This window comes from Loxodonta africana, chromosome 11 (genome assembly GCF_030014295.1).
Source record: "Loxodonta africana isolate mLoxAfr1 chromosome 11, mLoxAfr1.hap2, whole genome shotgun sequence".
Lineage (NCBI taxonomy): Eukaryota > Metazoa > Chordata > Mammalia > Proboscidea > Elephantidae > Loxodonta > Loxodonta africana.
In genome coordinates this window covers 12,968,590-12,991,285 of record NC_087352.1, presented here as the reverse complement: position 1 = coordinate 12,991,285, position 22,696 = coordinate 12,968,590, and the positions used below count along the sequence as shown (strand labels likewise).

At 46.0% G+C, this 22,696-nt stretch overlaps 1 protein-coding gene across 1 annotated transcript; it reads right to left on the bottom strand.

Annotated features, from left to right (window-relative positions):
• Positions 1-7,379: 7,379 nt before the first annotated feature.
• On the bottom strand, positions 7,380-8,724 carry IGFL1 (IGF like family member 1). Its single transcript, XM_064293125.1, has 4 exons — positions 8,700-8,724; positions 8,030-8,083; positions 7,669-7,930; positions 7,380-7,389 (listed from the first exon to the last, which is right to left on the bottom strand). The coding sequence occupies exons 1-4, from the start codon at positions 8,722-8,724 to the stop codon at positions 7,380-7,382; spliced, it is 351 nt and encodes a 116-aa protein (XP_064149195.1).
• Positions 8,725-22,696: the final 13,972 nt, after the last annotated feature.

Here is a 22,696-nt window from a genome sequence, read left to right as displayed (position 1 = left end):
TTAAGAAACAAACTTATCTTCTCAGTTTAGGAGGCTAGGAGTCTGAATTCAGGGTGCCGGCCTCAGGGGAGGCTTTCTCTCACCGTCAGTTCTGGAGGAAGGTCCTGGTCTCTTTGAGCTTCTGCTCCTGGGCAGTCTTCATATAGCTTGGCATCTCTCTTCCCCCATCTCTGCTTCCTTGCTTAATCTCTTTTATATTTCAAAAGAGATTGACTCAAAACACTCCATACACTAATCCTGCCTCATTAGCATAACAAAGACAACCCATTGCCGAATGGGATTCTAACCATAGGCATAGAGGTTAGGATTTACAACACATATTTTGAGGGACCTAATTCAAAAAAAAAAAAATTTTTTTTTTTTTTTTTAATTCAATCCATAACACTAGCCAAAGTCATTCAAGTCCCGGGTCAAGACGTGGAGGTCAGACAGACACCAGAGCGGCTGAGATAGTGGTCTCTACGATGTACTGGTGGTAACTGTGGGAGGCGTGTTCAACTCACACAGGCAATGATGGTGATCAGCTCTCCTCAATCAACTGAAGCACATTTTCAAAAACCCTCCTCCACCAACTCTCCCAAGGGACCCTCCACAGCCCCCACCTGAGACTCATGGCACTTTCTCCTAGGGCTTCACTGGCTCATGGAAATGAAGCAACAAGTGCTTTCGATGACATGGCCCTGTGGTTCATGGAAACTCTGAAACTCTCAGTTCAACAGTGAGTCCTGGGGAATAAATCCTAATAATGCTTCATGACAGCACATTTTCCCTCCTCATCTCCATTCATATCCACCTCCCAGCTGGGAAGTGTTTGAGGCAGAGAGGAGATGAGGCACGTCTTCCCTTCTTTCCGTCCTCAATACCCGCGTGGTGCACAGATGGCCACACTTCCTTTGGGACAAATAGAAAGTGTTGGAGAATCTCCAGGAACATATTATGTGAAGGATTTCTAAGCATACAGTTGGGATTGTTTGCGATTCAGGGGAGAAATAAGAGTGCGTTGCAAAAATGAAAGATTCCAGGTGGAGTAGTCTTCAAATGCCCTGTATATGCCCAACTCCTTAATAAGAACCCAACCTCACTCTGAATGAAGTTACTCAAGTGACTTACTGTTTTTGTTGTTGTTAGGCACCATTGATTTGATTCCAACTCCTAGCGACTTATATACAAAAGAGTGAGACACTGCCCGACCCTGCACCATCCTCACAATCATTGTTATGCTTGAGTCTATTGTGGCAGCCACTGTGTCAGTCCATCTCACTGAGGGACTTCCTTCTTTTCACTGACCCTCTACTTTGCCAAGCATAATGTCCATCTACAGGGAATGATCCCTCCTGATAACATGTGCAAAGTATGTGTGACAAAGTCTCACCATCTTTGCTTCTAAAGAGCACCCTGGCTGTATTTCTTCCAAGACAAATTTGTTTGTTCTTTTGATAGTCTGTGGTATATTCGATATTTTTCACCAACACCATAATTCAAAGTGTCATTTCTTCTTCAGTCTTCCTCATTCATTGTCCAGCTTTCACGTGTGTATGAGGTGATTGAAAACACCATGGCTTGGGTCAGGTGCTCTTTAGTCTTCAAGGTGACATCTTTGTTTTATAATACTTTAAAGAGGTCTTCTGCAGCAGATTTGCCCAATGCAATACGTCATTTGATTTCTTGATTGCTGCTTCCATGAGCATTGATTGTGAATCCAAGTAAAATGAAATCCTTAAAAACTTCAATCTTTTCTCCATTTATCATGATGTTGCTTATTGGTCCAGTTGTGGGGATTTTTGTTTTCTTAATGTTGAGATGTAATCTATACTGAAGGCTGTGGTCTTTGATCTTCATCAGTAAGTGCTTCAGGTCCTCTTCTCTTTCAGCAAGCAAGGTTGTGTCATCTGCATATCGCAGGTTGTTAATGAGTCTTCCTCTAATCCTGATGCCAAGTTCTTCTTCATATAGTCCAACATCTCAGATTATTTGCTCAGCATACAGACTGAATAAGTATGGTGAAAGGATACAACCCTGATGCACACCTTTCTTGACTTTAAACTATGCAGTGACCCCTTGTTCTGTTTGAACAACTGTCTCTTGGTCTAAGTACATCAGCACATTTAAGTGTTCTGGAATTCCCATTCTTCACAATGTTATCCATAATTTGTTATGATCCACACAGTTGAATGCTTTTGCATAGTCAATGAAAACCAGATAAACTTCTTTCTGGTATTCTCTGCTTTCAGCTAGGATCCATCTGACACCAGCAATGATATCCCAGGTTCCGTGTCCTCTTCTGAACCTGGCTTGAATTTCTGGCAGTTCCTTGTCGATATACTGCTGCAACTGCTTTTGAATGATCTTCAGTAAAATTTTACATGCATGTGACATTAATGATTCTGTTTGATAATTTCTACATTCAGTTGAATCACTTTTCCTTGGAATAAGCATAAATATAGATCTCTTCCTGTCAGTTGGCCAGGTAGCTGTCTTCCAAATTTCTTGGTATAGATGAGTGAGCGCTTCCAGAGCTGCATTTATTTGTTGAAACATCTCATTGATATCCTGTCAATTCCTGGAGCCTTGTTTTTCATCAGTGCCTTCAGTGCAGTTTAGACTTCTTCAGTACCATCTGTCCCTGATGATATGCTACCTCCTGGAATGGTTGACTGTCGACCAATTCTTTTTGTTACAGTGACTCTGTATACTCCTTCCATCTTCTTTTGATGCTCCCTTCAGAGTTTAGTATTTTCCCCATGGAATCCTTCAATACTGCAACTTGAGACTTCAATTTTTTTTCTTCAGTTCTTTCAGCTTGAGAAATGCCAAGTGTGTTTTTCCATTTTGGTTTTCTAACTCCAGTTCTTTGTACATTTCATTAAAATACTTTACTTTGTCTTCTCGAGCCACCCTTTGAAGTCTTCTGTTCAGCTCTTTTACTTCATCATTTCTTCCATTTGCTTTAGCTACTCGACTGTCAAGAGCAAGTTTCAGAGTCTCTTCTCTAGTGAGTTGCTAGAGTCTAACATCCTTGGCCCTGAGACAATGATCTCAGTTTGGTACTCTCCCCTCATCAGAACAATTGTAGGTCTGCCTTCACATCTTCACTCAGTAAAAATATAAGTCCATATAAGAACAAAGAGATACTGTGCTCATGGTTTAAAGTCAAATAAGGTGTGCATCACAGTTGTGTCCGTTCACCATGCTTATTCAATCTGTAGGCTGAGCAGATAATCCAAGAAGCTGAACTATATGAAGAACTCAGCATCAGAATTGGAGGAAGACTCATTAACAATCTGTGCTAGGCAGATGACACAGCCTTGCTTGCTGAAAGTGAAGGGGATCTGAAACACTTACTGATGAAAATCAAAGACCACAGCCTTCAGTATGGATTACGCCTCAACACAAAGAAAACGAAAATCCTCACAGCTGGATCAATAAGCAACATCATGATAAAAGGAGAAAAGATTGAAGTTGTCAAGGATTTGATTTTACTTGGATCCACAATCAATGCTCATGGAAGCAGCAGTCAAGAAATCAAATGATGCATTGCACTGGGCAAATCTACTGCAAAAGACCTCTTTAAAAAGTTAAAAAGCAAAGATGTCACTTTAAGGACTAAGATGCTCCTGATCCAAGCCATGGTGTTTTTGAGCCCCTCATATGATTGTGAAAGCTGGACAATGAGTAAGGAAGACAGAAGAAGAATTGACGCCTTTGAATTATGGTGTTGGTGAAGAATAGTGACTATACAAAGGATTGCCAGAAGAACAAACGAATCTGTCTTGGAAGAAGTACAGCCCAAAAGCTGCTTGGAAGGAAGGATGGCAAGACTTCGTCTCACGTACCTTGGACGTGTTATTAGGAGGGACCAGCCCCAGAAGGACATCATGCTTGATAAACTAAAAGGTCAGCAAAAAAGAAGAAGACCCTCAACACAATGGATTGACACAGTAGCTGCAACAATGGGCTCAAGCATAACAATGATTGTGAGGATGGTGCAGGACGAAGCAGTATTTCATCCTATTGAACACCTAACAACAACAACAAGTCTAAATTTAATTCTCCTGATGAGAAAATGACATATTTTCTCACTTAATTATGCTGAGGCACAAAAAAAATTTGCTATTACCAAAAAGTAACTCATTCAAGTGTCAATAAGGAAAAGGAATAAAAGTGTGTGGTTGGCTGTAAAGTTTTAACAGCATGCTCTGTGTTTCAGAAATTTTATGTTGAGCCTTGTGATTTTAGAAAGGACCAATAATAACACCCATCTTGACTTCATTCCCCCATCTCTTAATATGGTACCAACACGTGTAGTTTGTAAATCTGATCCAACCTGCTGTGTGTTGTTGGGCATGTTATTGCCTTTTCTCATTATCACCCAGACAGCCCTGGACTTGAAGGGCAGAGTGTGAGACACGCCAGAGTTGGGCTTCTCTGCTATGATGGTTGGTGGGAAGCTGGAAGGGCTCAGGTGTCAGCCATCTGGGACCTTTAGAATCTAAGGAGCCCAGTTATCTAAGGGCCTCCAGTCCCAGGCATTTGGGATGATGGCATCTAAGAGTTTTTGGTTCTTTAAAGACCTAGGGAAATACCTGAGCATCTACCCCAAATCTCTCTCTACTTCTCTCCATTACTCTGGAAAGTAGGTTCATATGAGGGCTATGCCTGATCATAAGACCCAGCTGAGGGGGCCTTTGATTCCCATTACTGCCCGGTTCTGGGAAGGTCCCTCTTTCTCTTTCCAATGACAAGTCTTTTCCTGGTTCAGGCATGTGATTGGTGGAGGAGTGTTCCTGATGTCAGGGAGGGGGTGTGTGGTTTCTGGAATGAAGAGGCAGGCAGAGCGGAAGGGGAGGGAAGGGAATTTGTGTAGAACGCAGGCATCAAATGGAGAGAGTAATCACTCAAAGCCTCATGGAGTCATGTCTTTTACTCCCAGGCATACTGATTCGGGATTCTCAGAAGCAGATGGTAGGGGTCAGGGACAGCCCCCCGGAGCTGGCTCTGAGAGAACTGATCCCTGCTCTACTGGAATCTCGGAGCTGCTAGAAAAACAAGGGGCAGGAGAAGTGAGGTCCATACTTGATCCTACCAGAGTCTATCTTTTCAACATTCCACCCAGAAGAGACTGTGACAACTTTATTAACAGAAATTGGAAAGTGATGTTCAGACTAAATGTGACTGCATCTGGACCAGAGGACATTTCTTCAGGAGAAAGACAGGAAATTGGGAAAGTGACAGAGGGCAGAAGAAAGAGGTGGAACCAGAAGACACTTAGGGGTGGGATTGCCAAGAGGTGAGAAGGAACCCTGCAGACTTCTTAGAGGTCTCTCGGTCCCACCTCACCCATTCACATGGCCTGCCCAAACCTGTAGGTTCTGAAATTGAGATCCCATTCCATGTTTGAGTGGATCTTGAACCTACCCACAAGCCCCCAACTCCAAGCGCCCTTAACCTGGAGACAATGATCTAATTTGGAAACCCTGGTGGCGTAGTGGTTAAGAGCTGTGGCTGCTAACCAAAACGTCAGCAGTTCGAATCTACCAGGTGCTGCTTGGAAACCCTATGGGGCAGTTCTACTCTGTCCTATCGGGTTGCTATGAGTCGGAAATTGGTGGTGCCCAATCCTCCTCCACAGCCCTGTTTACATCTTCCTTCCCCTCTCCTTGTCCTTCACTGGTCCTGCTCCAGCCCTTTCTGGGTTCAAGGCTTTGTGGTATTTTATATAGTGATCTTAAATTCTGATAAAATGAATATCATTTTTTCTTTATCAATTTGTATGTAAACCAAATTTCACATCAAATTTTGAAATGGTAGGGAAGTGCCATTGGGCCTCCTAGAATGGAATCTCCTTAGAAAGGCCTTAAAAAATGTCCTTCTCCTTGCCCCGCTTTCTATCCAACACTTTGGGAGGTGGTGGTGTCATGGGTGTGGCACATCCTGAGACGTCTAAGCAAAAATGGGTTTGGGTTAAAGACTCAACCATCCCGATGTTCTCAGGCATCACCCTCCACCAGAGATGATTCTTATAGGGCCCCTGGATAGTGAGCCCTTTATTTTGAGGGAGAGACCCCTTCTTCTTCAGGGTCTTAAGGATTTTTTTTCTTTGACCATTTTCCTCTACTTTCTGGGACTGAATCCATATCCAGGATTTTCAAAAATCCCCTAAACTCATGCCTTTCTGGTTTCTCCAAACTTGCTTTAAAGGCAAATAAAGTCTTCTCATTTGAGAGTTCAAAACACACACGCACACAAACACACACAGACACTACTTACTGCCTGGGGGGCGGACAGGGGCCACTGGTCAGACCAGGCCTGGGACTGGGAGAGGAGGGGGTCAGGAGCGTGGAAGGGTCTGGGTGGTTTGGGATCTGGTGTTGGAGGCCTGGATATAGGCAAGGTGCAAGGGTTTTGGGGTTGCAGGAGAGGGTGTGAGGGATTAGATGGGGCCAAGATAAACACTCTCAACCTGGGCACTGGAGGTCTCAGGAGGAACTCTCATAGATTAATTGCAAATATGGTTCCGAATACCTCCTTTTTTTTCATGTTATTTGGTTATTAATTTTCTAAATGTTCATATCTGGACCAAGCACTGTGACTATTCTCTCCCCAGTGAGGGCAACTTCTTAACTGCTTCACACTCAGGGCAGCCCCGCCCGTCGCTGCACTGCGCCCAACATCCGCTAGGGGTCGCGCTGGCCCCGACTTCCCTCCAAAGGGCGGAGACTAGGTGGGGTCTCAAGCTCAGCGCTGAAGCCCTCTCCTTCCCTCAGCAGCAGGAGATCCCCCCGCCCCACACTCTTACGAGGTCCATGCAAGAAAACAGAGTCTTCTGACTGAGACCAGATTTTTATTTATGGAATCAAGAGATTCTGGGTGAGCATTTTGAAACTTGGCCATAGATGGACCAATTGGGAATATCTTGTTGCCTATGGATACCAGAGAAGGGGCCCATGTCTGACCTTTGTGATCTTTCCCCACCCCAAGCTCCCATGGTAGTATCAGTAAGGTCGGTGGTCAACACCTAAAAAGTGCCAAGTACTTTGCTCCTGGTGAGAAAGCACTTAGGTAATTAACTTTTCAGAGAAGGGTTCCCAGGGCCAGCCTGGGGAATGTACTTGATATTGGCTATAGTGTCCTTGGGCACCCCTCATCTTCAAAGAGACCCTTACACTTGTTCAGCATCATGGAAATAGGACAAGTTGCCTGCTCAGGACATGTAAGGCTGAGTGTTAAAGAGCAGACAGAACGAGGAGAGCGACTGAGTCTGAGTCTTTCCTGTCCCCAAACTCTCACTCCACGCCCCAGATGGAAATCAACCCCAGGCCCCTCTCGCCAGGCTTATCAAGGCCTCAGCGTCCGGCATCATCTGGTCACCTGATCTCCCATCAGCTGACACTGAGGAGAAACACAGAGAGAGAGGAGGTCAGAGATAGCAAGACAGAGAGAACCAGAGCAGAGGAGATGGAAAAGGAAGACACAACGAGGGAAGTAAAGCTGTCAGGAGGATGAGGATATGAGAGAGAAATAGAAACAGAAGGAGAAAGAAACACAGGAAAAGATAAAGACAGAGACAGGGAGATACAGAGAACAGGACAGGGGTCCATCGGGGGCAGAACAGGCATCAGGCCCTCCCACTCCCTGCACCCCTCATCCCATGGAAGGGCAGGACCTCACCTTCGACAAACTCTGTCATCCAAGGACTGGACTGAAGAGCACATCTGGCCTTTCCCCTTCACCACGAAGGCCTCCTGCGGTCTGAATGACCAGGGACAGCACTGCTCAAAGCAGACACTGAAGGTGCAGTTCCCACACCTCTGGGTCCTGATCAAGGGCACGAGGGCATCGTCATAGCAACAGTGCTGCAGGGGGTCGTAGAGCTTATCCCCACATCTCCTGAGTGCCTGGCACAGCATCAGGCTAGCACCCTTGGGGGAGACTGAGAGAGACAGAGCTGGTGTGGGCTGTGGCAGCAAGTGAGAGTGTCCCAACCCAGGGCCCTCCAGAACCCCCACCCCTCCCCTCCTTCTATGCTCACCTGGGGCTCCATGTGACCAGAGGAGCATGGGGATGTCAAGAGCAGCCAGAACAACTGTGGGACAGAAAAGAGAGGAGGTGGGGCTGACGGGGCCGCCATCTGGTCAGCCTCAGGGAGCCGAGGCTAGGGAAGGGGAAGGTCTGAGGTGTCTGCCCTGATTGAAATTCAGAGAAAGGTTAGGAGCAGAGGCAGGGTGGGATCCGGTCTACCTGTGGTCAGGTGTCTTGGGGAGCTTGGGGCACTACAAAGTGAGGTCACGCAGACAGGACTCTTGGAAGAAATAGGTTTAGGATTCAGGGAGGGAGTGGAAGTGGCTTGATGGGAGGAGGATGGAGCTGAAGGCACAGATAGGGTTGGGCTGTGAAGGGGGCTGGGCTGAGACTGGAGGTGGATTATGGATATGATGGTTATGTGAATTGGGAAGAGGATTGGATATGGTGTAGGAAGAGGGATAGAACTGGGGACAGGCATGGGCTTGGGTCAGTTCTGGGCACATGAATGGATCTGATCTTGGGGATGTGGTTGGGTTATTGCTATGGTGAGATACGCAGAAGGAGAGGGCAGAGGATGGGGACAGAGATTATGTTATGGTTGGGCAGGGATGGGGCCTGGGTGGTGGCTGAGATTGGAGAGGGGCTCAGGGTGGAAATTGAGGTTGGGACCCCCTTACCCAGGATGTGGCATCGAAGTGTCATGGCTCTGGGTTGGGCTGCAGTGGAGTCTGCAGGAGAGCAGAGATCCGGCAGGTGCTTTTATACCTAGAGTGGAGCTAGTGATGTCAGCCCTTCTCACACCCCCCAGCCTGGCCTGCAGGGACATGCTGGGCCTGGGGCAGGGGTAGGTGTCACACTGGGTGTCTGTCTCTATAGAACCTGATGTCAAATCTTTTGAAAGCCAGGAGAGGACAGAAGCCCCTGCCATCACCCTCTCTCCCAAATGTTTCCCTGCTCACCCCCAGCACTGATGTCACTTTAGCAAACAGGAAGTCGCAGGGCGCACCCACAGCCCACCCCACTCTCCCAGAGGAAACAGACAACACTTTTACATCAGACCCTCCTAAGTCTTCTACTTTCCCAGGTTTCTTTTCCACATGACTAACCCCTTAATTCTTCCCAAAGGGGTCCTGTCAGATCCCTGACCTAAGGCCCAACCCAAGGTCCAGAATGCAATAACTGCTCACTAAAGTTAAGCTGATAAGGTCTTCACTGGCCAATTTTTTTTCAGAAGTAGCTCAGCAAGTCCTTCCTCCTAGTCTGTCTTAGTCTGGAAGCTGCACTGAAATCTGTCCACCATGGGTGACCCTGCTGGTATTTGAAGTACTAGTGGGATAGCTTCCAGCATCACAGCAACACGCAAGCCACCACAGCACAGCAAACTGACAGACGAGTCATGGGAAGAAGTACAGCCAGAACGCTCCTTAGAAGGTAGGATGGCCAGACTTCATCTTACGTACTTTGGTTGGACATGTTATCAGGAGGGACCAGTCCCTGGAGAAGGATATCATCCTTGGTAAAGTAGAGAGTCAGCAAAAAAGAGGAAGATCCTCAATGAGATGGATTGACACAGTGGCTGCAACAATGGGCTCAAGCATAGCGATGATCTGAGGATGGCACAGGACTGGGCAATGTTTCATTCTGTTGTACGTAGGGTTGCTATGTATCGGAACCGACTCCATGGCACCTAACAGCAACAAAAGTTCACCTGTTGTTACTCCAGTGGAAGAGACTGCTTTAGTCAGTGAACTGATTTTTATATATTTGGGAATTCCAGCTTGAACAACGTTGGGCAAAAAGGAAGCTGTTTCCCATTAGGATGGCAATGATCAAAAAATGTGGAAAATGACAGGTGTTGGTGAGGTTGTGGAGAAACAGGAACCATCCTTCATCCATTGCTGGTGGGAATGTAAAATGGTGCAGACACTGTGGAAAACAGTGGCGATTCCTCAAAAAGTTGAACACAGAACTACCGTATGAGCCAGCAATCTCAATTCTAGTTATATGCGTACCCAAAAGAAGTAAAGGCAGGACCGCACACATAAAACTAGACACCTGTTCATTGCAGCACTTTTCGCAGTCGCCAAGAGGTGGAAACAGAAACGCCTATCAACAGATGGATGGGTACACAAAATGTGGTACATACATACAATAGAGTATTACTCAGCCATAAAGAGAAATGAAGTCCTCATGCACGCCATGACAGGAATGAACCTTGAAAAAAAAATTACACTGAGCACAGTAAGTCAGTAACAAAAGGACAAACACTGTATGATCTCACTTACATGAAATGAGCAAATGTTTAAAAACCAAAGATTATTAGTAGTTACCAGGGACGGGAGGGAGGGGGAAATGGGAGTTTTGCTCAGAGGACAGTAAGTTTATGTTAATGGAGTGGAATGATTGGAAAAGGGCAGTAAGAATGGTTGCACAACATGAATGATGTAATTGACGCCACTGAATTGTGCATGTAGAAATTGTTGGGAGAAAAAACTAGGAAGTGTTTCAGAGGACGCTGGTGAAGCTCATGAAGTGAAACACAAGGATGGCCCTGACCGCTGTATCCACACCCCACCAGGGCACTCTTCCCTGTCTCCTTCTCTGGACTCATTAAATGGTTATTTATCCAAGAGCACATCCTCCTTCAACACCACACACGCCCCAGGTACAGGCACCGATGAGTCAGTGGAGATTCCAAAGTCACTTTTGATGAAGATCATGAGAGTGAGAGAGGGTGGGAAAGACCATGGAAAAATATGAAATCTTAGTTAGGGTTGTTGTGGTCAAGGTCATTGTCATTATTACTCGTGTGTCAAGTTCTATGGGAGAAACTCCACAACCATCTTCAGACCATCGCAGGTGTTGTTCCTCCCTCAGTGATGTGCTTGTGTTTTCCTCTTGAGCAGGGCCATCTTGGAATCCGAATGTGTGTGGAGAAGTTGAAGCAGACACAAGCGTGGGGGCTCTTGTGGGGCCTGTGCTGTGGGCCTCAAGTAAATCCTGTGTGGTGAGAACTGAGGGGCCCTCTCCCACTTCTGCAGGGACCCACCAGTTCGGGGCCCTGCAGGCTGCAACCTGGCATGAATAACCCCTCTGGGATCCCACTGCTGGCCACGGTTCTTACCCTTGTACCACGTGCAGGAGCTGTCAGGGATTCCTGTGGCCTTTGCTGCATCTGACTATGCTCCCTGCAGGTGGGTGATGCTGGAGAGCAGACAGCACAGGCGCTCAGGCCCCACACTGAGCTGCCTTCCTGGGCCAGGAGCTGAGATTCGGCTTGGACTCTGACACCTGGGTAGAGCCAGATTCTGCCACATAATTGCTGGTTGACCCTGGGGAGGAGGCTTGGCTTCTCTGAGTCTCAGTTTCCTTCTCTGTGGAATGAATTTAACCACACCGTTGATAGATCAACTTTTGTACTCACAGGGACCATGCGTTATAGAGCCCACAAAGAAATGTCCACTGAGGACACCTGTGAGCCCACCTGTGTCAGGGGCACAGCAGGGACTTAGTCACAACAGTGGGGGTGGGAACACAGGCCGTGATGACTCAGAGAGGTCAGGGCTGGGGTGGGGATGCCATGGGGCTGTGGAAGCCCAGAGAGGGTGTCTGACCTATCCTGGAGGTCAGATCCCAGGACCAGGGCTTGAGCAGTGGATGAGCATGGTTAGATTTGTGTCAGTGGAACAACCCTGCATCGTTCGGCTGTGAGGGGGTGGACAGGGGTATGCTGAAATGAGTTCCTTTATGTGGCCTTTTGCTTTGGTTCTTTGGAAACACAGCTTGAGAGATCTTTCCCCTAAACCCTGAGGAGTTACCTTTGCCCTAGCTTTCTACCCCAGAGGGTTTGTTACATTTATCCAGGTTGAATGACATTTCCTGGGTTAAGCTATAGACAGAAATGATATAATATTTTTTGCCTGGCTCCACGCTGCGATTGGCATACACATGGCAGGAGTTGTTCAACAGACTATGCAAATAAAGTGATTACAGACCATGCAAATGAAGTGTCTGTAGCATTCTATGCAAATGAAGTGTTTGTGGCCTATCAAGAAGCAATTGGTCAGCTCGTGGCCTTGGTGGGAGGGCCATGCCTTGAAATTGATGAGGTGTTTGTAGATATAAGCAGCCAGCCCCACAGAGGTGTCAGAGACAGAAAGAAGTAGGAAGAAGCAGAATGGAGAAAAGGCAAGAGAGAAGAAGCCGAGAGAAAGGAGTCAAGGAACCTCCTAAAAGAGCTGTAACACTGAAGATGGTGACAGGCCCAGAAGGGGCCCTGTGGTAGAGTCGGTGGTGACAGACAACAGAGCCAAGAGGAGCCTGTCTTCAGGGGCCCGAGAGGAGACCTGCATGTCTGAGAGGAGCTGAGAGAGCTGTCCTGCACTGAAGAAGGGATACTTCGGCTACGTGCTTCCTGATCCTGATCCTGATCCTGAGTTTTATCCTATTACTTCCTTAATAAACCACTTAACTGTAAGTATGATCCATGAGTTCTGTGTGGCCATTACAATGGATTATCAAACCCAGAAGAGAAGTAGAGAGTGCCGTGGAAGGGACGGCTGGTGTCAGAATTGGAAAAAAGTTTGGAGACTGGAGGTATGCCTGACCTATACATCAGGGGAATCAGCTATGGGCTGACCCTGGTCATTATCCCCCGCACAAAGCTGGACAGGTTCTGAAGATGCTACTGTTACTACTACCCCCATTTTGCAAGGGGATCGAGGTGGGAGCAGGAGACCAGGGAGTAACCTATTGTAGCAGGAATAACCGAGACAATATCAGGATCCTAAATGTCCATTTTCTCCCATCGGGGGGCAGCAGGCTTCCCCCCACCTCCAGCCCTGTGTCTCCTTAGCCCTTCTGGCCTCCCCTTTTCTTGCACCTTCAGGATAACAACCCTGCTCACCAGTCTGTGGACTCTGGCAGCTCCACAGATTGACACCCCTAGAGTTGGTTACAAATGGTGTTTTTAAAACTGCAAAACAATAGACTGGAAAACAGGATATTGTGCTCTGCACAGAATCTTAGAAAACATTTTTCAATGGGACTTTCTTTCATGACTGTGCGTGAGCCATGGGTGATGTAATTTCTATTTCTCCTAATGAGCTGCAGCCAGACAGTAAACTTGGGAATGGAGAAGCTCAGGCACAGACTTGCCTCCTCCTTCCCAAAGAGATGCTGACTTCAGCTGCCCCATCATGTCTTCCAAAAACGGATTCGTTTTTCATGTCCTCTGTTCCACGCGTTTCCTGGGGAGATTGGAGTTGGACCAGGCACTGAGCCTGTTGTCTCTGCCAAAGAGAGGGGTGAGGCCAGGCCTGGACACCAGCCAGGGTGAGAGAAGCCTGTTCCCCGGGACAGGTGGAGGTGGCATCTCGGAGCCGGGAACAGTGCAGCTGCTCTTCTGGCCAGGCGCCTGGTCTCTCAGGTCATCTGAGACAGGCTCTAGGGGTGAAAACATGGACGAGGTCAGGACAGGGCCATCAGTGCTCAGAGGCTGTGCCAGGCACGGGAAGGGGCCACCACTCAGGGCTCCATGACATTGAGAGACACTGATTTGACAATGATGATGCTTTGAGGTCACAGCCCTGGGTTTGAATCCTGCCTCTGCTCCTTCTCAAGCTGTCAAAAAAGGCTTTGCATGTAGCACTGCTAAACTCCCAAACCCAGCCACCCTGGAGTTCCTCACCTCATTCTGCCCACTATGGGTCATCATTGTCTGGGGATGGATCTGTCTTCTGCAAGGGAGCCAGAGCTCCGAGAGGCAACATCGGGACTATCTTGGCAGAAGCTGGCCCTCACTTTTTAGAGACTCTGCCGCTACCCATGGCTACAGAAGGTTCTGCATCTCTAGGTTGTGCGTGGAAAATCGTGCTCTCAAATGGCCATTTTTTTCATTCCCTCACCCTGAGTCCAACAACACACTATCCCAAGGTCCTGAGGCTGGTCAATGACACAGGCTGGACTAGAACCCAAAACCAAACTCAAAGCCGTTGGCTTCAAGTTAATTGCAACTCATGGAGGCCCCATGTGTTACAGAATAGAACTGCTCCATAGGGTTTTCTTGGCCTTTTTCTCCAGGCCTTTCTTCTTTGTAACTGCTGAGCAAATAATCTGAGAAGCTGGACTATATGAAGAAGCATAGGGCATCAGGATTGGAGGAAGACTCATTAACAACCTGCAATATGCAGATGACACAATCTTGCTTGCTAAAAGTGAAGAGGACTTTGGACATGTTATCAGGAGGAACCAATCCCTGGAGAAGGGTATCATGCTTGGTAAAGCAGAGGGTCAGTGGAAAGGAGGAAAACCCTCAAGGAGATGGATTGACACAGTGGCTGCAACAATGGGTTCAAACATAGCAACAATTGTGAAGATGGCGCAGGACCAGGCAGTTTTGTTCTGTTCTACACAGGGTCTCTATCAGTCAGAATCATCTCTATGGTACCTAACAATGACAACAATCTTTTTCGCCAGGTCTTTCTTCCTTGTGGTTTCAACCACCAACCTTTAGGTTAGTAGTCTAATGCAAACTTTGTGCACCACCCGGGGACCTGGACTAGAACCCAGGTCTCCTTTAAATTCAGTTCAGGGGCCTCCAGAAACCCCTGGCCCAGCCCCTCTAGAAAGGGTGGGCACGTCCAAATCACAGACAGCCTTGGACAGTCCCTAAGTAAGATGCTCCCACAGGCCCTGGGTGGGGTTGGCAGAGCTGGGCTTCTGGGATGAGAAACCCGAAACCCGGGAGGACACTGGAATTTCCTGCTGTCACAGGCTTCCCCACTGGCATTGCCCCTTTGCCCCAGAATCAAATGGGCTGAATTCTTTTCCTGGCAGGAAACCCATTGCCGTTGAGTTGATTCTGACTCATAGCAACCCTACAGGACAGAGTAGAACTGGCCCATACGGTTTCCAAGGAACGCCTGGTGGATTCAAACTGCCAACCTTTTGGTTAGCGGCCATAGCTCTTAGCCACTATGCTACCAGGGTTTCCTTCCTGGCAGAATGAGGGTGTTATTTCCATTTGGCCTCAGGGAACCTCTTCCAGGGAACAGGCAGGAATGTGGTGGAATTTCAGGTGTGCTGGGAGAATGCCAGGTTTGTAGTATGTCACTGGGAGGCGGGGGAGGATGCTGGGGCTTCCCCAGGCTGAAGTCCCCCTCTTTACTGGCTGAGGAGAAAGCTGTACCCCTCTCTTGCTCCAAACATATCCTCAGGATTTCAAGATTTGACCCCTGCTTCTTGCAAAGAGATTTTTGATGATCAAAGATGGAGGGCCAGGCTACGTTCCCATCCTGGTTAACCAAACCTAAACCTAACCTGTTGTCATTGACTCAGTGTCGACTTGTGGAGACCCCAAGTGCTATAGAGTAGAACAGCTCCATGGGGTTTTCTTGGCTGTAAACTTTAAGGAAGCAGATCGCCAGGCCTTTCTTCCCCAGTGCTCCTGAGTGGGTTCAAACCACCAACCTTTTGATTATCCCATAAACCCATTGCTGTTGAGTGGATTCCAACTCATAGAGACCCTGTAGGACACAGTAGAACTGCCCAATAGGGTTTTCAAGGCTGTAATCTTACAGAAGCAGACTGCCACATCTTTCTTCAACAGGGCAGCTGATGGGTTTGAATCTCCAACCTTTCAGTTACCAGCTGAGTGCTTAACCGCTGCACCACCAGGGAGCCTTTTTGATTAGCAGCCATTAAGTGATTAAACCCTCTGCATAAACAGAGAAGTGCCTACATGTCCCAGGAGGGTTAGAGGAGGCAGCTCTAGGGGCCGAGGGACCAGGTAGAACAGCATAAAAGCACCCCCAAAGTGCTGACATCATCACTCTGCCCAACAATCCCTGGAAACACCTTCAAACTGCTCTACAGACTCCTATTAACCCACTTTCATTCAAGAATTCTGTCACTTGCAGCTGTTTCCCTGAGGTTTCTCCAATGCACCCACTCCTAGGTCGTTCTTCTGGAATCAGGGCAGAAAACATTCCTTGAGGCAGAGGAAACTTCACAGTTGGCTGTTCCCGAAGCCAGAATTAAAGGACCAGCCCAAGGTCCCTCTCCCGATGTCCGTCTACTAACAAGTCCAGGACACCCAGTCTCATGATAAACATCCACCATCACCAGAAAGGAATAAACAGTCTCACCACATTGGGCTGTACATTCCCAGTCACACGTGTCTGTTGTCACTGACTTATACAGTCGATTTGCCTTGTTCTTGGTGGTTCTTTGTCCAATTCTAGCGTCTCTACATCATGTGTTAATTTGTTATTTAGGAAAATGAAGACTACAGGAGTTCGATCCAGTGGGCCCAAGGATGATATTCCCAGCTTTCCTGAGTTTCGACCTTAACACAATACACATTCTGTGATGGGCTGAATAAAAACCAAACCAGGTGCCATCAAATCGATTCCAGCTCATGGTGACCCCATGTGTGCAGAGAACAGCGGCTCGCCACAGGGTTTTCAAGGCTGTGACCTTCCAGAGGTAGGTCATCAGATCTTTCTTCCAAAACACCTCTGGGTGGGTTCAAACCACCACCGTTTCAGTTAGTATTCAAGCACTTAACCGTTCGTGCCATCCAGGGACTCCTTAGTAGGTTGGACAGTGTGCCCCTAAAATTCATGTCCACCCAGAACCTCAGAGTGTAACATTATTTGGAAATAGGGTCTTTAAATATATGAAATTAATGAAGATTACGTTGGGCCCTAAATCTAATGACTGGCATCTTTATAAGAGAAAGAAGAAGGAGATTTTGAGACAGAGAGGCACAGAGAAAGCAATGCGGAGATGGAGGCAGAGATTGGAATGAAGGGTCTACAAGTCAAGGAACAACACCAAGAATCGCTGGCAGCCACCAGAGGCTAGGAAAGAGGAATGGGATGGTTTCTTTCTTTGAGCTTCCAGGAGGAAACAACCGTGCCAAAAGCTTGATTTTGGACTTCTAGCCTCCTTAGCTGTGAGAGGATAAATTTTTCTTTTGGAAGCCACCAGTTTGTGGTAGTTTGTTACAGCAGCCTCAGGAAACTAATAAGCATCCTGAACACACTGAAGATCTCCATTAATGGAGTACCTTTGTGAAGAGATCGACTGTTAATCAAGGGTTTGGCAGTTCAAATCCACCAACCTATGGGGCGGTTCTACTCTGTCCTATAGGGTCACTATGTGTCAGAATCGACTCCAGGGCCATGAGCAATGGGTTTATGAAGAAGGGCTTCAGTATCATTATTACAGTATCCTTTATAGAGGCACTGAGAGTAACTCTATTGCTTTAGTTAGAGTACACACATGATTCCTCATAGAATGTTCCAGTATTTTTCCACCCAGTTAAGATAACTTGAGTCCTTTGTACAGTAAAGCTAGATATCTTTAGGGGAGCTGCAAGAAACTGGAATCCAGGGGTCCTTCTGGTAACTAATCAATTAAACGTACTGTAGCTCTCTGTATAAAAGGGGGTGATCCATGGGCAGTTTCCACATATACTCATCCCTTTTATGGGATGCCAAATTGTCGGGAACAAGAATAGAACAACTTGACTCAGATGAGAGTAAGCATGGCAGATGTTAGTGTCCTCCACCATAGAGAGCAAACCCATCATTCAGGGTTGGACACCTTAATGCCAAGTAATTCAGGGCCTCCAACTTACAGTGTTAGCAGTTGTCAGAGGCAGCAGGGTTAGGCAAACCACGCTGGAGAGAGAAAAATCCATTTGTTATGGATTGAACTGTGTCCTCCAAAAAGATATGCCGAATTCCTAAGCTCCTCCTTGCCGAACCTGTGAACATCCTTGTTTGGAAATAGGGTCTTCGAAGTTTTTATCGAGTAAGGTAACATGAGGTCATATTGGAATAGGGTAGGTTCTAATCCAATCTGAGTGGCGCCCTTATAAAAGAGAAGAAGAGACACACAGAAGGAAGACAGCCATGTGAGGACAAAGGCAAAGGTTGAAGTGATCCATCTACAAGCCAAGGAACCTAAGGATCACTGGCCATCACCAGAAGCTAGGAGAGAGGCAGGGAATAACTTTTGTCTCAGAGCCCTCAGAATGAATCAACAGAACTGACACCCTGGTCTCAGACTGCCAGCCTCCAGAACCATAAGAGAACAGATTTCTGTTCTTATAAGCCACCCTTTTGTTTCCACAGCCCTAGGAAGCTAATACACCATCAGAAGCCTGATTATTTATTTATTATTAATATTATTATTTTTTGCTTTTTAAAATTTTTATTTTTATTGTGCTTTAAGTGAAGGTTTACAAATCAAATCAGTCTCTCATACAAAAATTTGTATACACTTTGCTGTGTACACCTAGTTGCTCTCCACCTAATGAGACAGCGTACTCCTACTCTCCACCCTGTATTCCCTGTGTCCATTCAACCAGCTTCTGTCCCCCTCTGCCTTCTCATCTCCCCTCCAGACAGGCGCTGCCCACATAGTCTCACGTATCTACTTGAGCCAAGAAGCTCACTCCTCACCAGCATCATTTTCTATCCCGTAGTCCAGTCCAATCCCTGTCTGAAGAGTTGGCTTTGGGAATGGTTCCAGTCTTGGGCCAACAGAAGGTGTGGGGACCATGACCTCTGGGGTCACTCTAGTCGCAGTCAGACCATGAAGCCCGGTCTTTTTATGAGACTTTGGGGTCTGCATTCCACTGCTCTCCTGCTCCCTCAGGGGTTCTCTGTTGTGTTCCCCGTCAGGGCAGTCATAGGTTATAGCCGGGCACCATCTAGTTCTTCTGGTCTCAGGATGATGTAGTCTCTGGTTTATGTGGCCCTTTCTGTCTCTTGGGCTCATAATTACCTTGTGTCTTTGGTGTTCTTCATTCTCCTTTGCTCCAGGTGGATTGAAACCATTTGATGCATCTTAGATGGCTGCACATTAGCATTTAAGACCCCAGATGCCACTCTCCAAAGTGGGATGCAGAATGTTTTCTTAATAGATTGTATTATGCCAATTGACTTAGATATCCCCTGAAACTATGATCCCCAGACCCCCGCCCCTGCTACTCTGGCCTTTGAAGTGTTCGGTTTATTCAGAAAACTTCTTTGATTTTGGCTTAGTCCAGTTGTGCTGACCTCTCCTGTATTGTGTGTTGTCTTTCCCTTCACCTAAAATAGTTCTTGTCTACTATCCAATTAGTGAATGTCCCCTCCCTTCCTCCCTCCCCATCCTCGTAACCATCAAAGAATATTTTCTTCTCTGTTTAAACTGTTTCTTGAGTTCTTATAATAGTGGTCTCATACAGTATTTGTCATTTTGAAACTGACTAATTTCACTCAGCATAATGCCTTCCGGATTCCTCCATGCTATGTTTCACGGATTCATCATTGTTCTTTATCGATGCGTAGTATTCCATTGTGTGACTATACCATAATTTCTTTATCCATTCATCTGTCGATAGGCACCTTGGTTGCTTCCATCTTTTTGCTATTGTAAGCAGTGCTGCGATGAACATGGGTGTGCGTATATCTGTTAATGAAAAAGAAGCCACATTATTAGGTGATTACTTAGTTTTAAGTTTAACTTTCTAAGTCCCCTACAACTGTATCAGAGTGGCCTGAACTGGTACAGCTAGGTTTACCCTCACCTTGTTATTTTTTTTTTTCGTTTGGTTTTATGGGCGGTGTCTTAAACTACTAACGTGCATCTGGCTCCCCCTTGTGGTGGGAGGGGGCATATGCAGTTTGAAATTTCTTCCTATTTCCTCCCTGGTCCTTGCTTGGCACATGGGGATTCAGATTACTTGTTAATATTCTCAGAGTCCCTGGGAAGCCCAAATGGTTAAGTGCTCAGCTGCCAATGAATGTTTGATGATTCGTGTCCACCCAGAAGCACCTCGGAAGAAAGGCCTGGAAATCTACTCCGGGAAAGTCAGCCATTGAAAACCCTATGGAGTGCAGTTTTACTCTGATACACAGAGTTCACCATGAGTCGGAATCCAACTGGTCTGGGCTGGTTGATTAATATTCCTTAGAAATGAGGCCATTGACTGATGGGATTTTTACCTGTCTCAAATCAGCCTTTTGTCCCATCCTCAGGGAGGCAAGTAACAATCAGTCCACCCTGTTAGTGTCAGGGTTCATGGGGTCCTGAGGGGCAGTTTTAGAAGCCAGCATGTCATTGTTTGAACTGGTGAAATCTGGAGTTTGCAGATGAGCGGCCAAGTAAAAAACCCATTCCCAACCATAGCGAAGTCTCATTCCTGTGGCCACCAGGTTCTTCTGATTTATTTTTAAATTAAACTTTTTATTTTGAGATATTATAGATTCACGTGCTGTTGTTAAAAAAAAAAATTAAGAGATCATGTGTCATGTGTACTCTTTACCCAGTTTTTCCCAATGGTAACATCTTAGGAACAATAGCACAAAGGTTGTTGTTGGGTGCTATGGAGTTGGTTCTGACTCATTGGGACCTTGTGTACAACAGAACTAAACACTGCCTGGTCCTGCACCATCCCCACAATCGTTGTTATGCTTGAGCCCATTGTTGCAGCCACTTTACCAAGCATGATGTCCTTCTCCAGGAATTGGTCCCTCCCAATAACATGTCCAAAATGTTTGAGACTTAGTCTTGCCATCCTTGCTCCTAATGGGCATCCTGGTTGTACTTCTTCCAAGACAGAGCTGTTAGTTCTTATGGCAGTCCATGGTACATTCAATATTCTTCAGCAATGCCATAATTCAAAGGCAGAAAATTACAACCAGGATCACGACACTGATACAGACGCAGATCAAGACACAGAACCACTCCACCACCACAAGAATCCTTCATGTTGCCTTTTCAGGCCCCAAACACTTTCCCCTGGATCCACAAAACCAGTTGCTGTTCATGGTGACCCCAATTTACAGAGTAGATCTGCCCCACAAGGTTTTCTTAGCTGTAATCTTTACAGAACCTGTTTGCCACACACTTCCTCCAAGGTACTACTAGATGGGTTCAAACCACCATCACGTAGGTTAGAAGCCAAGCCCAAACTAATTGTACCACCTAGGGGCCCCTCTCTGGACACCATCCCCTCCTTAATTCCTAGCAACCGCTAATAATGACATCCATTACTACTATTTTGTCATTTCAAAAATGTTATGTAAGTGGAATAATACAGCAGGTAACCTTTTAGCTTGACTTTTTTTCACGCAGCACCATTTTCTGGAGATTCATCAAAGTTGCTGAATGTATCAGTCGTTGTTTCTTTCTTTATGGAGGCACCACAGTTTGTTTAAACATTCACCCATGGAAGGTCATCTGGGTTGTTTACAGTTTTCAATTGTTACATATAAAGCTGCTCTAAACATACATGTACATTTTTTGTGTGAATAGGACTTTTCATTCCTCTGGAATAAATGCCCAGGAGTGCAATTGCTGGGTTGAATCATAGTTGAATGTTTTAAGGTTTTTTGAATTGTAGTTGAATGTTTAAGGTTTCTTAAGAAAATGCCAACCTTATTTCCGGATGAATATATAAATGACCCAGTTTCTCTGCATCCTCACCAGCATTGGCATTGTTGCTATTGTTTATTTCAGCCATTCTGATAAGTATGTAGTGATATCTCATTGAGTTGAGCCCTGGTGGTAGAGTGGTTAAGAACTTGGCTGGTAACCAAAATGTCAGCAGCCTGGATCTGCCAGCCACTCCTTGGAAACCCTACGGAGCAGTTCGACTCTGTCCTATAGGGTCACTATGAGTTGGAATTGACTCAACAGCAATGGGTTTTGTTTGGTTTTTGATACTTGATGATGCTGAAAATCTTTTCATTTGCTTATTTACCATCTGCCTATTCTCTTCAGTGAAATGTCTCTTTATGTCTTCGCCCAGTTTGTAATTGGATTGTTTTTTTTTGCCATCGAACTTTGAGAGATCTTTATATATTCTTGATACTAGTCATTTGTCCATAGCATTTTCACTGTTTTTTTTTTTTTTTTTTAACCCAATGATTGGTCCAGGAGGGGCCAGTCCCTGGAGAAGGACGTCATGCTTGGTAAAGTAGAGGGTGAGCAAACAAGAGGAAGACCCTCAACAAGATGGATTGACACAGTGGCTCCAACATGGGCCCAAACATACTACCTGAGACATACCCGTGAGGTGGCACAGTACCAGGCAATGTTTTGTTCTGTCATATGGGGTCGCTGTGAGTGGGAACTGACTCAGTGGCACCCAGCAACACCAGTCCTTTGTCAGAAATGTATTTTGCAAATATTTTCTCCCATTCTGTAGCTTGTCTTTTCATCCTCCTGGAAGGATCTTCCTCACAGCAAAAGTTTTTAATTTTTATGCAGACCCATTTACTAACTTTTCCTTTTATAGACTATGTTTTTGGTGTCAAATAGAAGAACTCTGCCTAGCCCTAGATCATGAAGATTTTCTCATATGCTTTGTAGAAAATTTTGTTGTTTTATCATTTCTGTCTAAGGCTGTGATCCATTTTGAGTTAATTTTTGTATAATGTGTGAAACTCAGGTCAAGGTTTTTTTTTCCCCCCTATATACGTCCAATTGTTCCAGCATAATTTGTTGAAAACGATTTTTTCCTCTACTTAATTACTTTTCACCTTTGTCAAAAATCAGCTGGGCATATAGTTTGGTCATTGATCTATGTATCTATACCATTGATCTATTTATCCATCCCATCCCATACAATCTTGAGTATGGTAGTTTTATAATAAGCCTTGAAATCAGG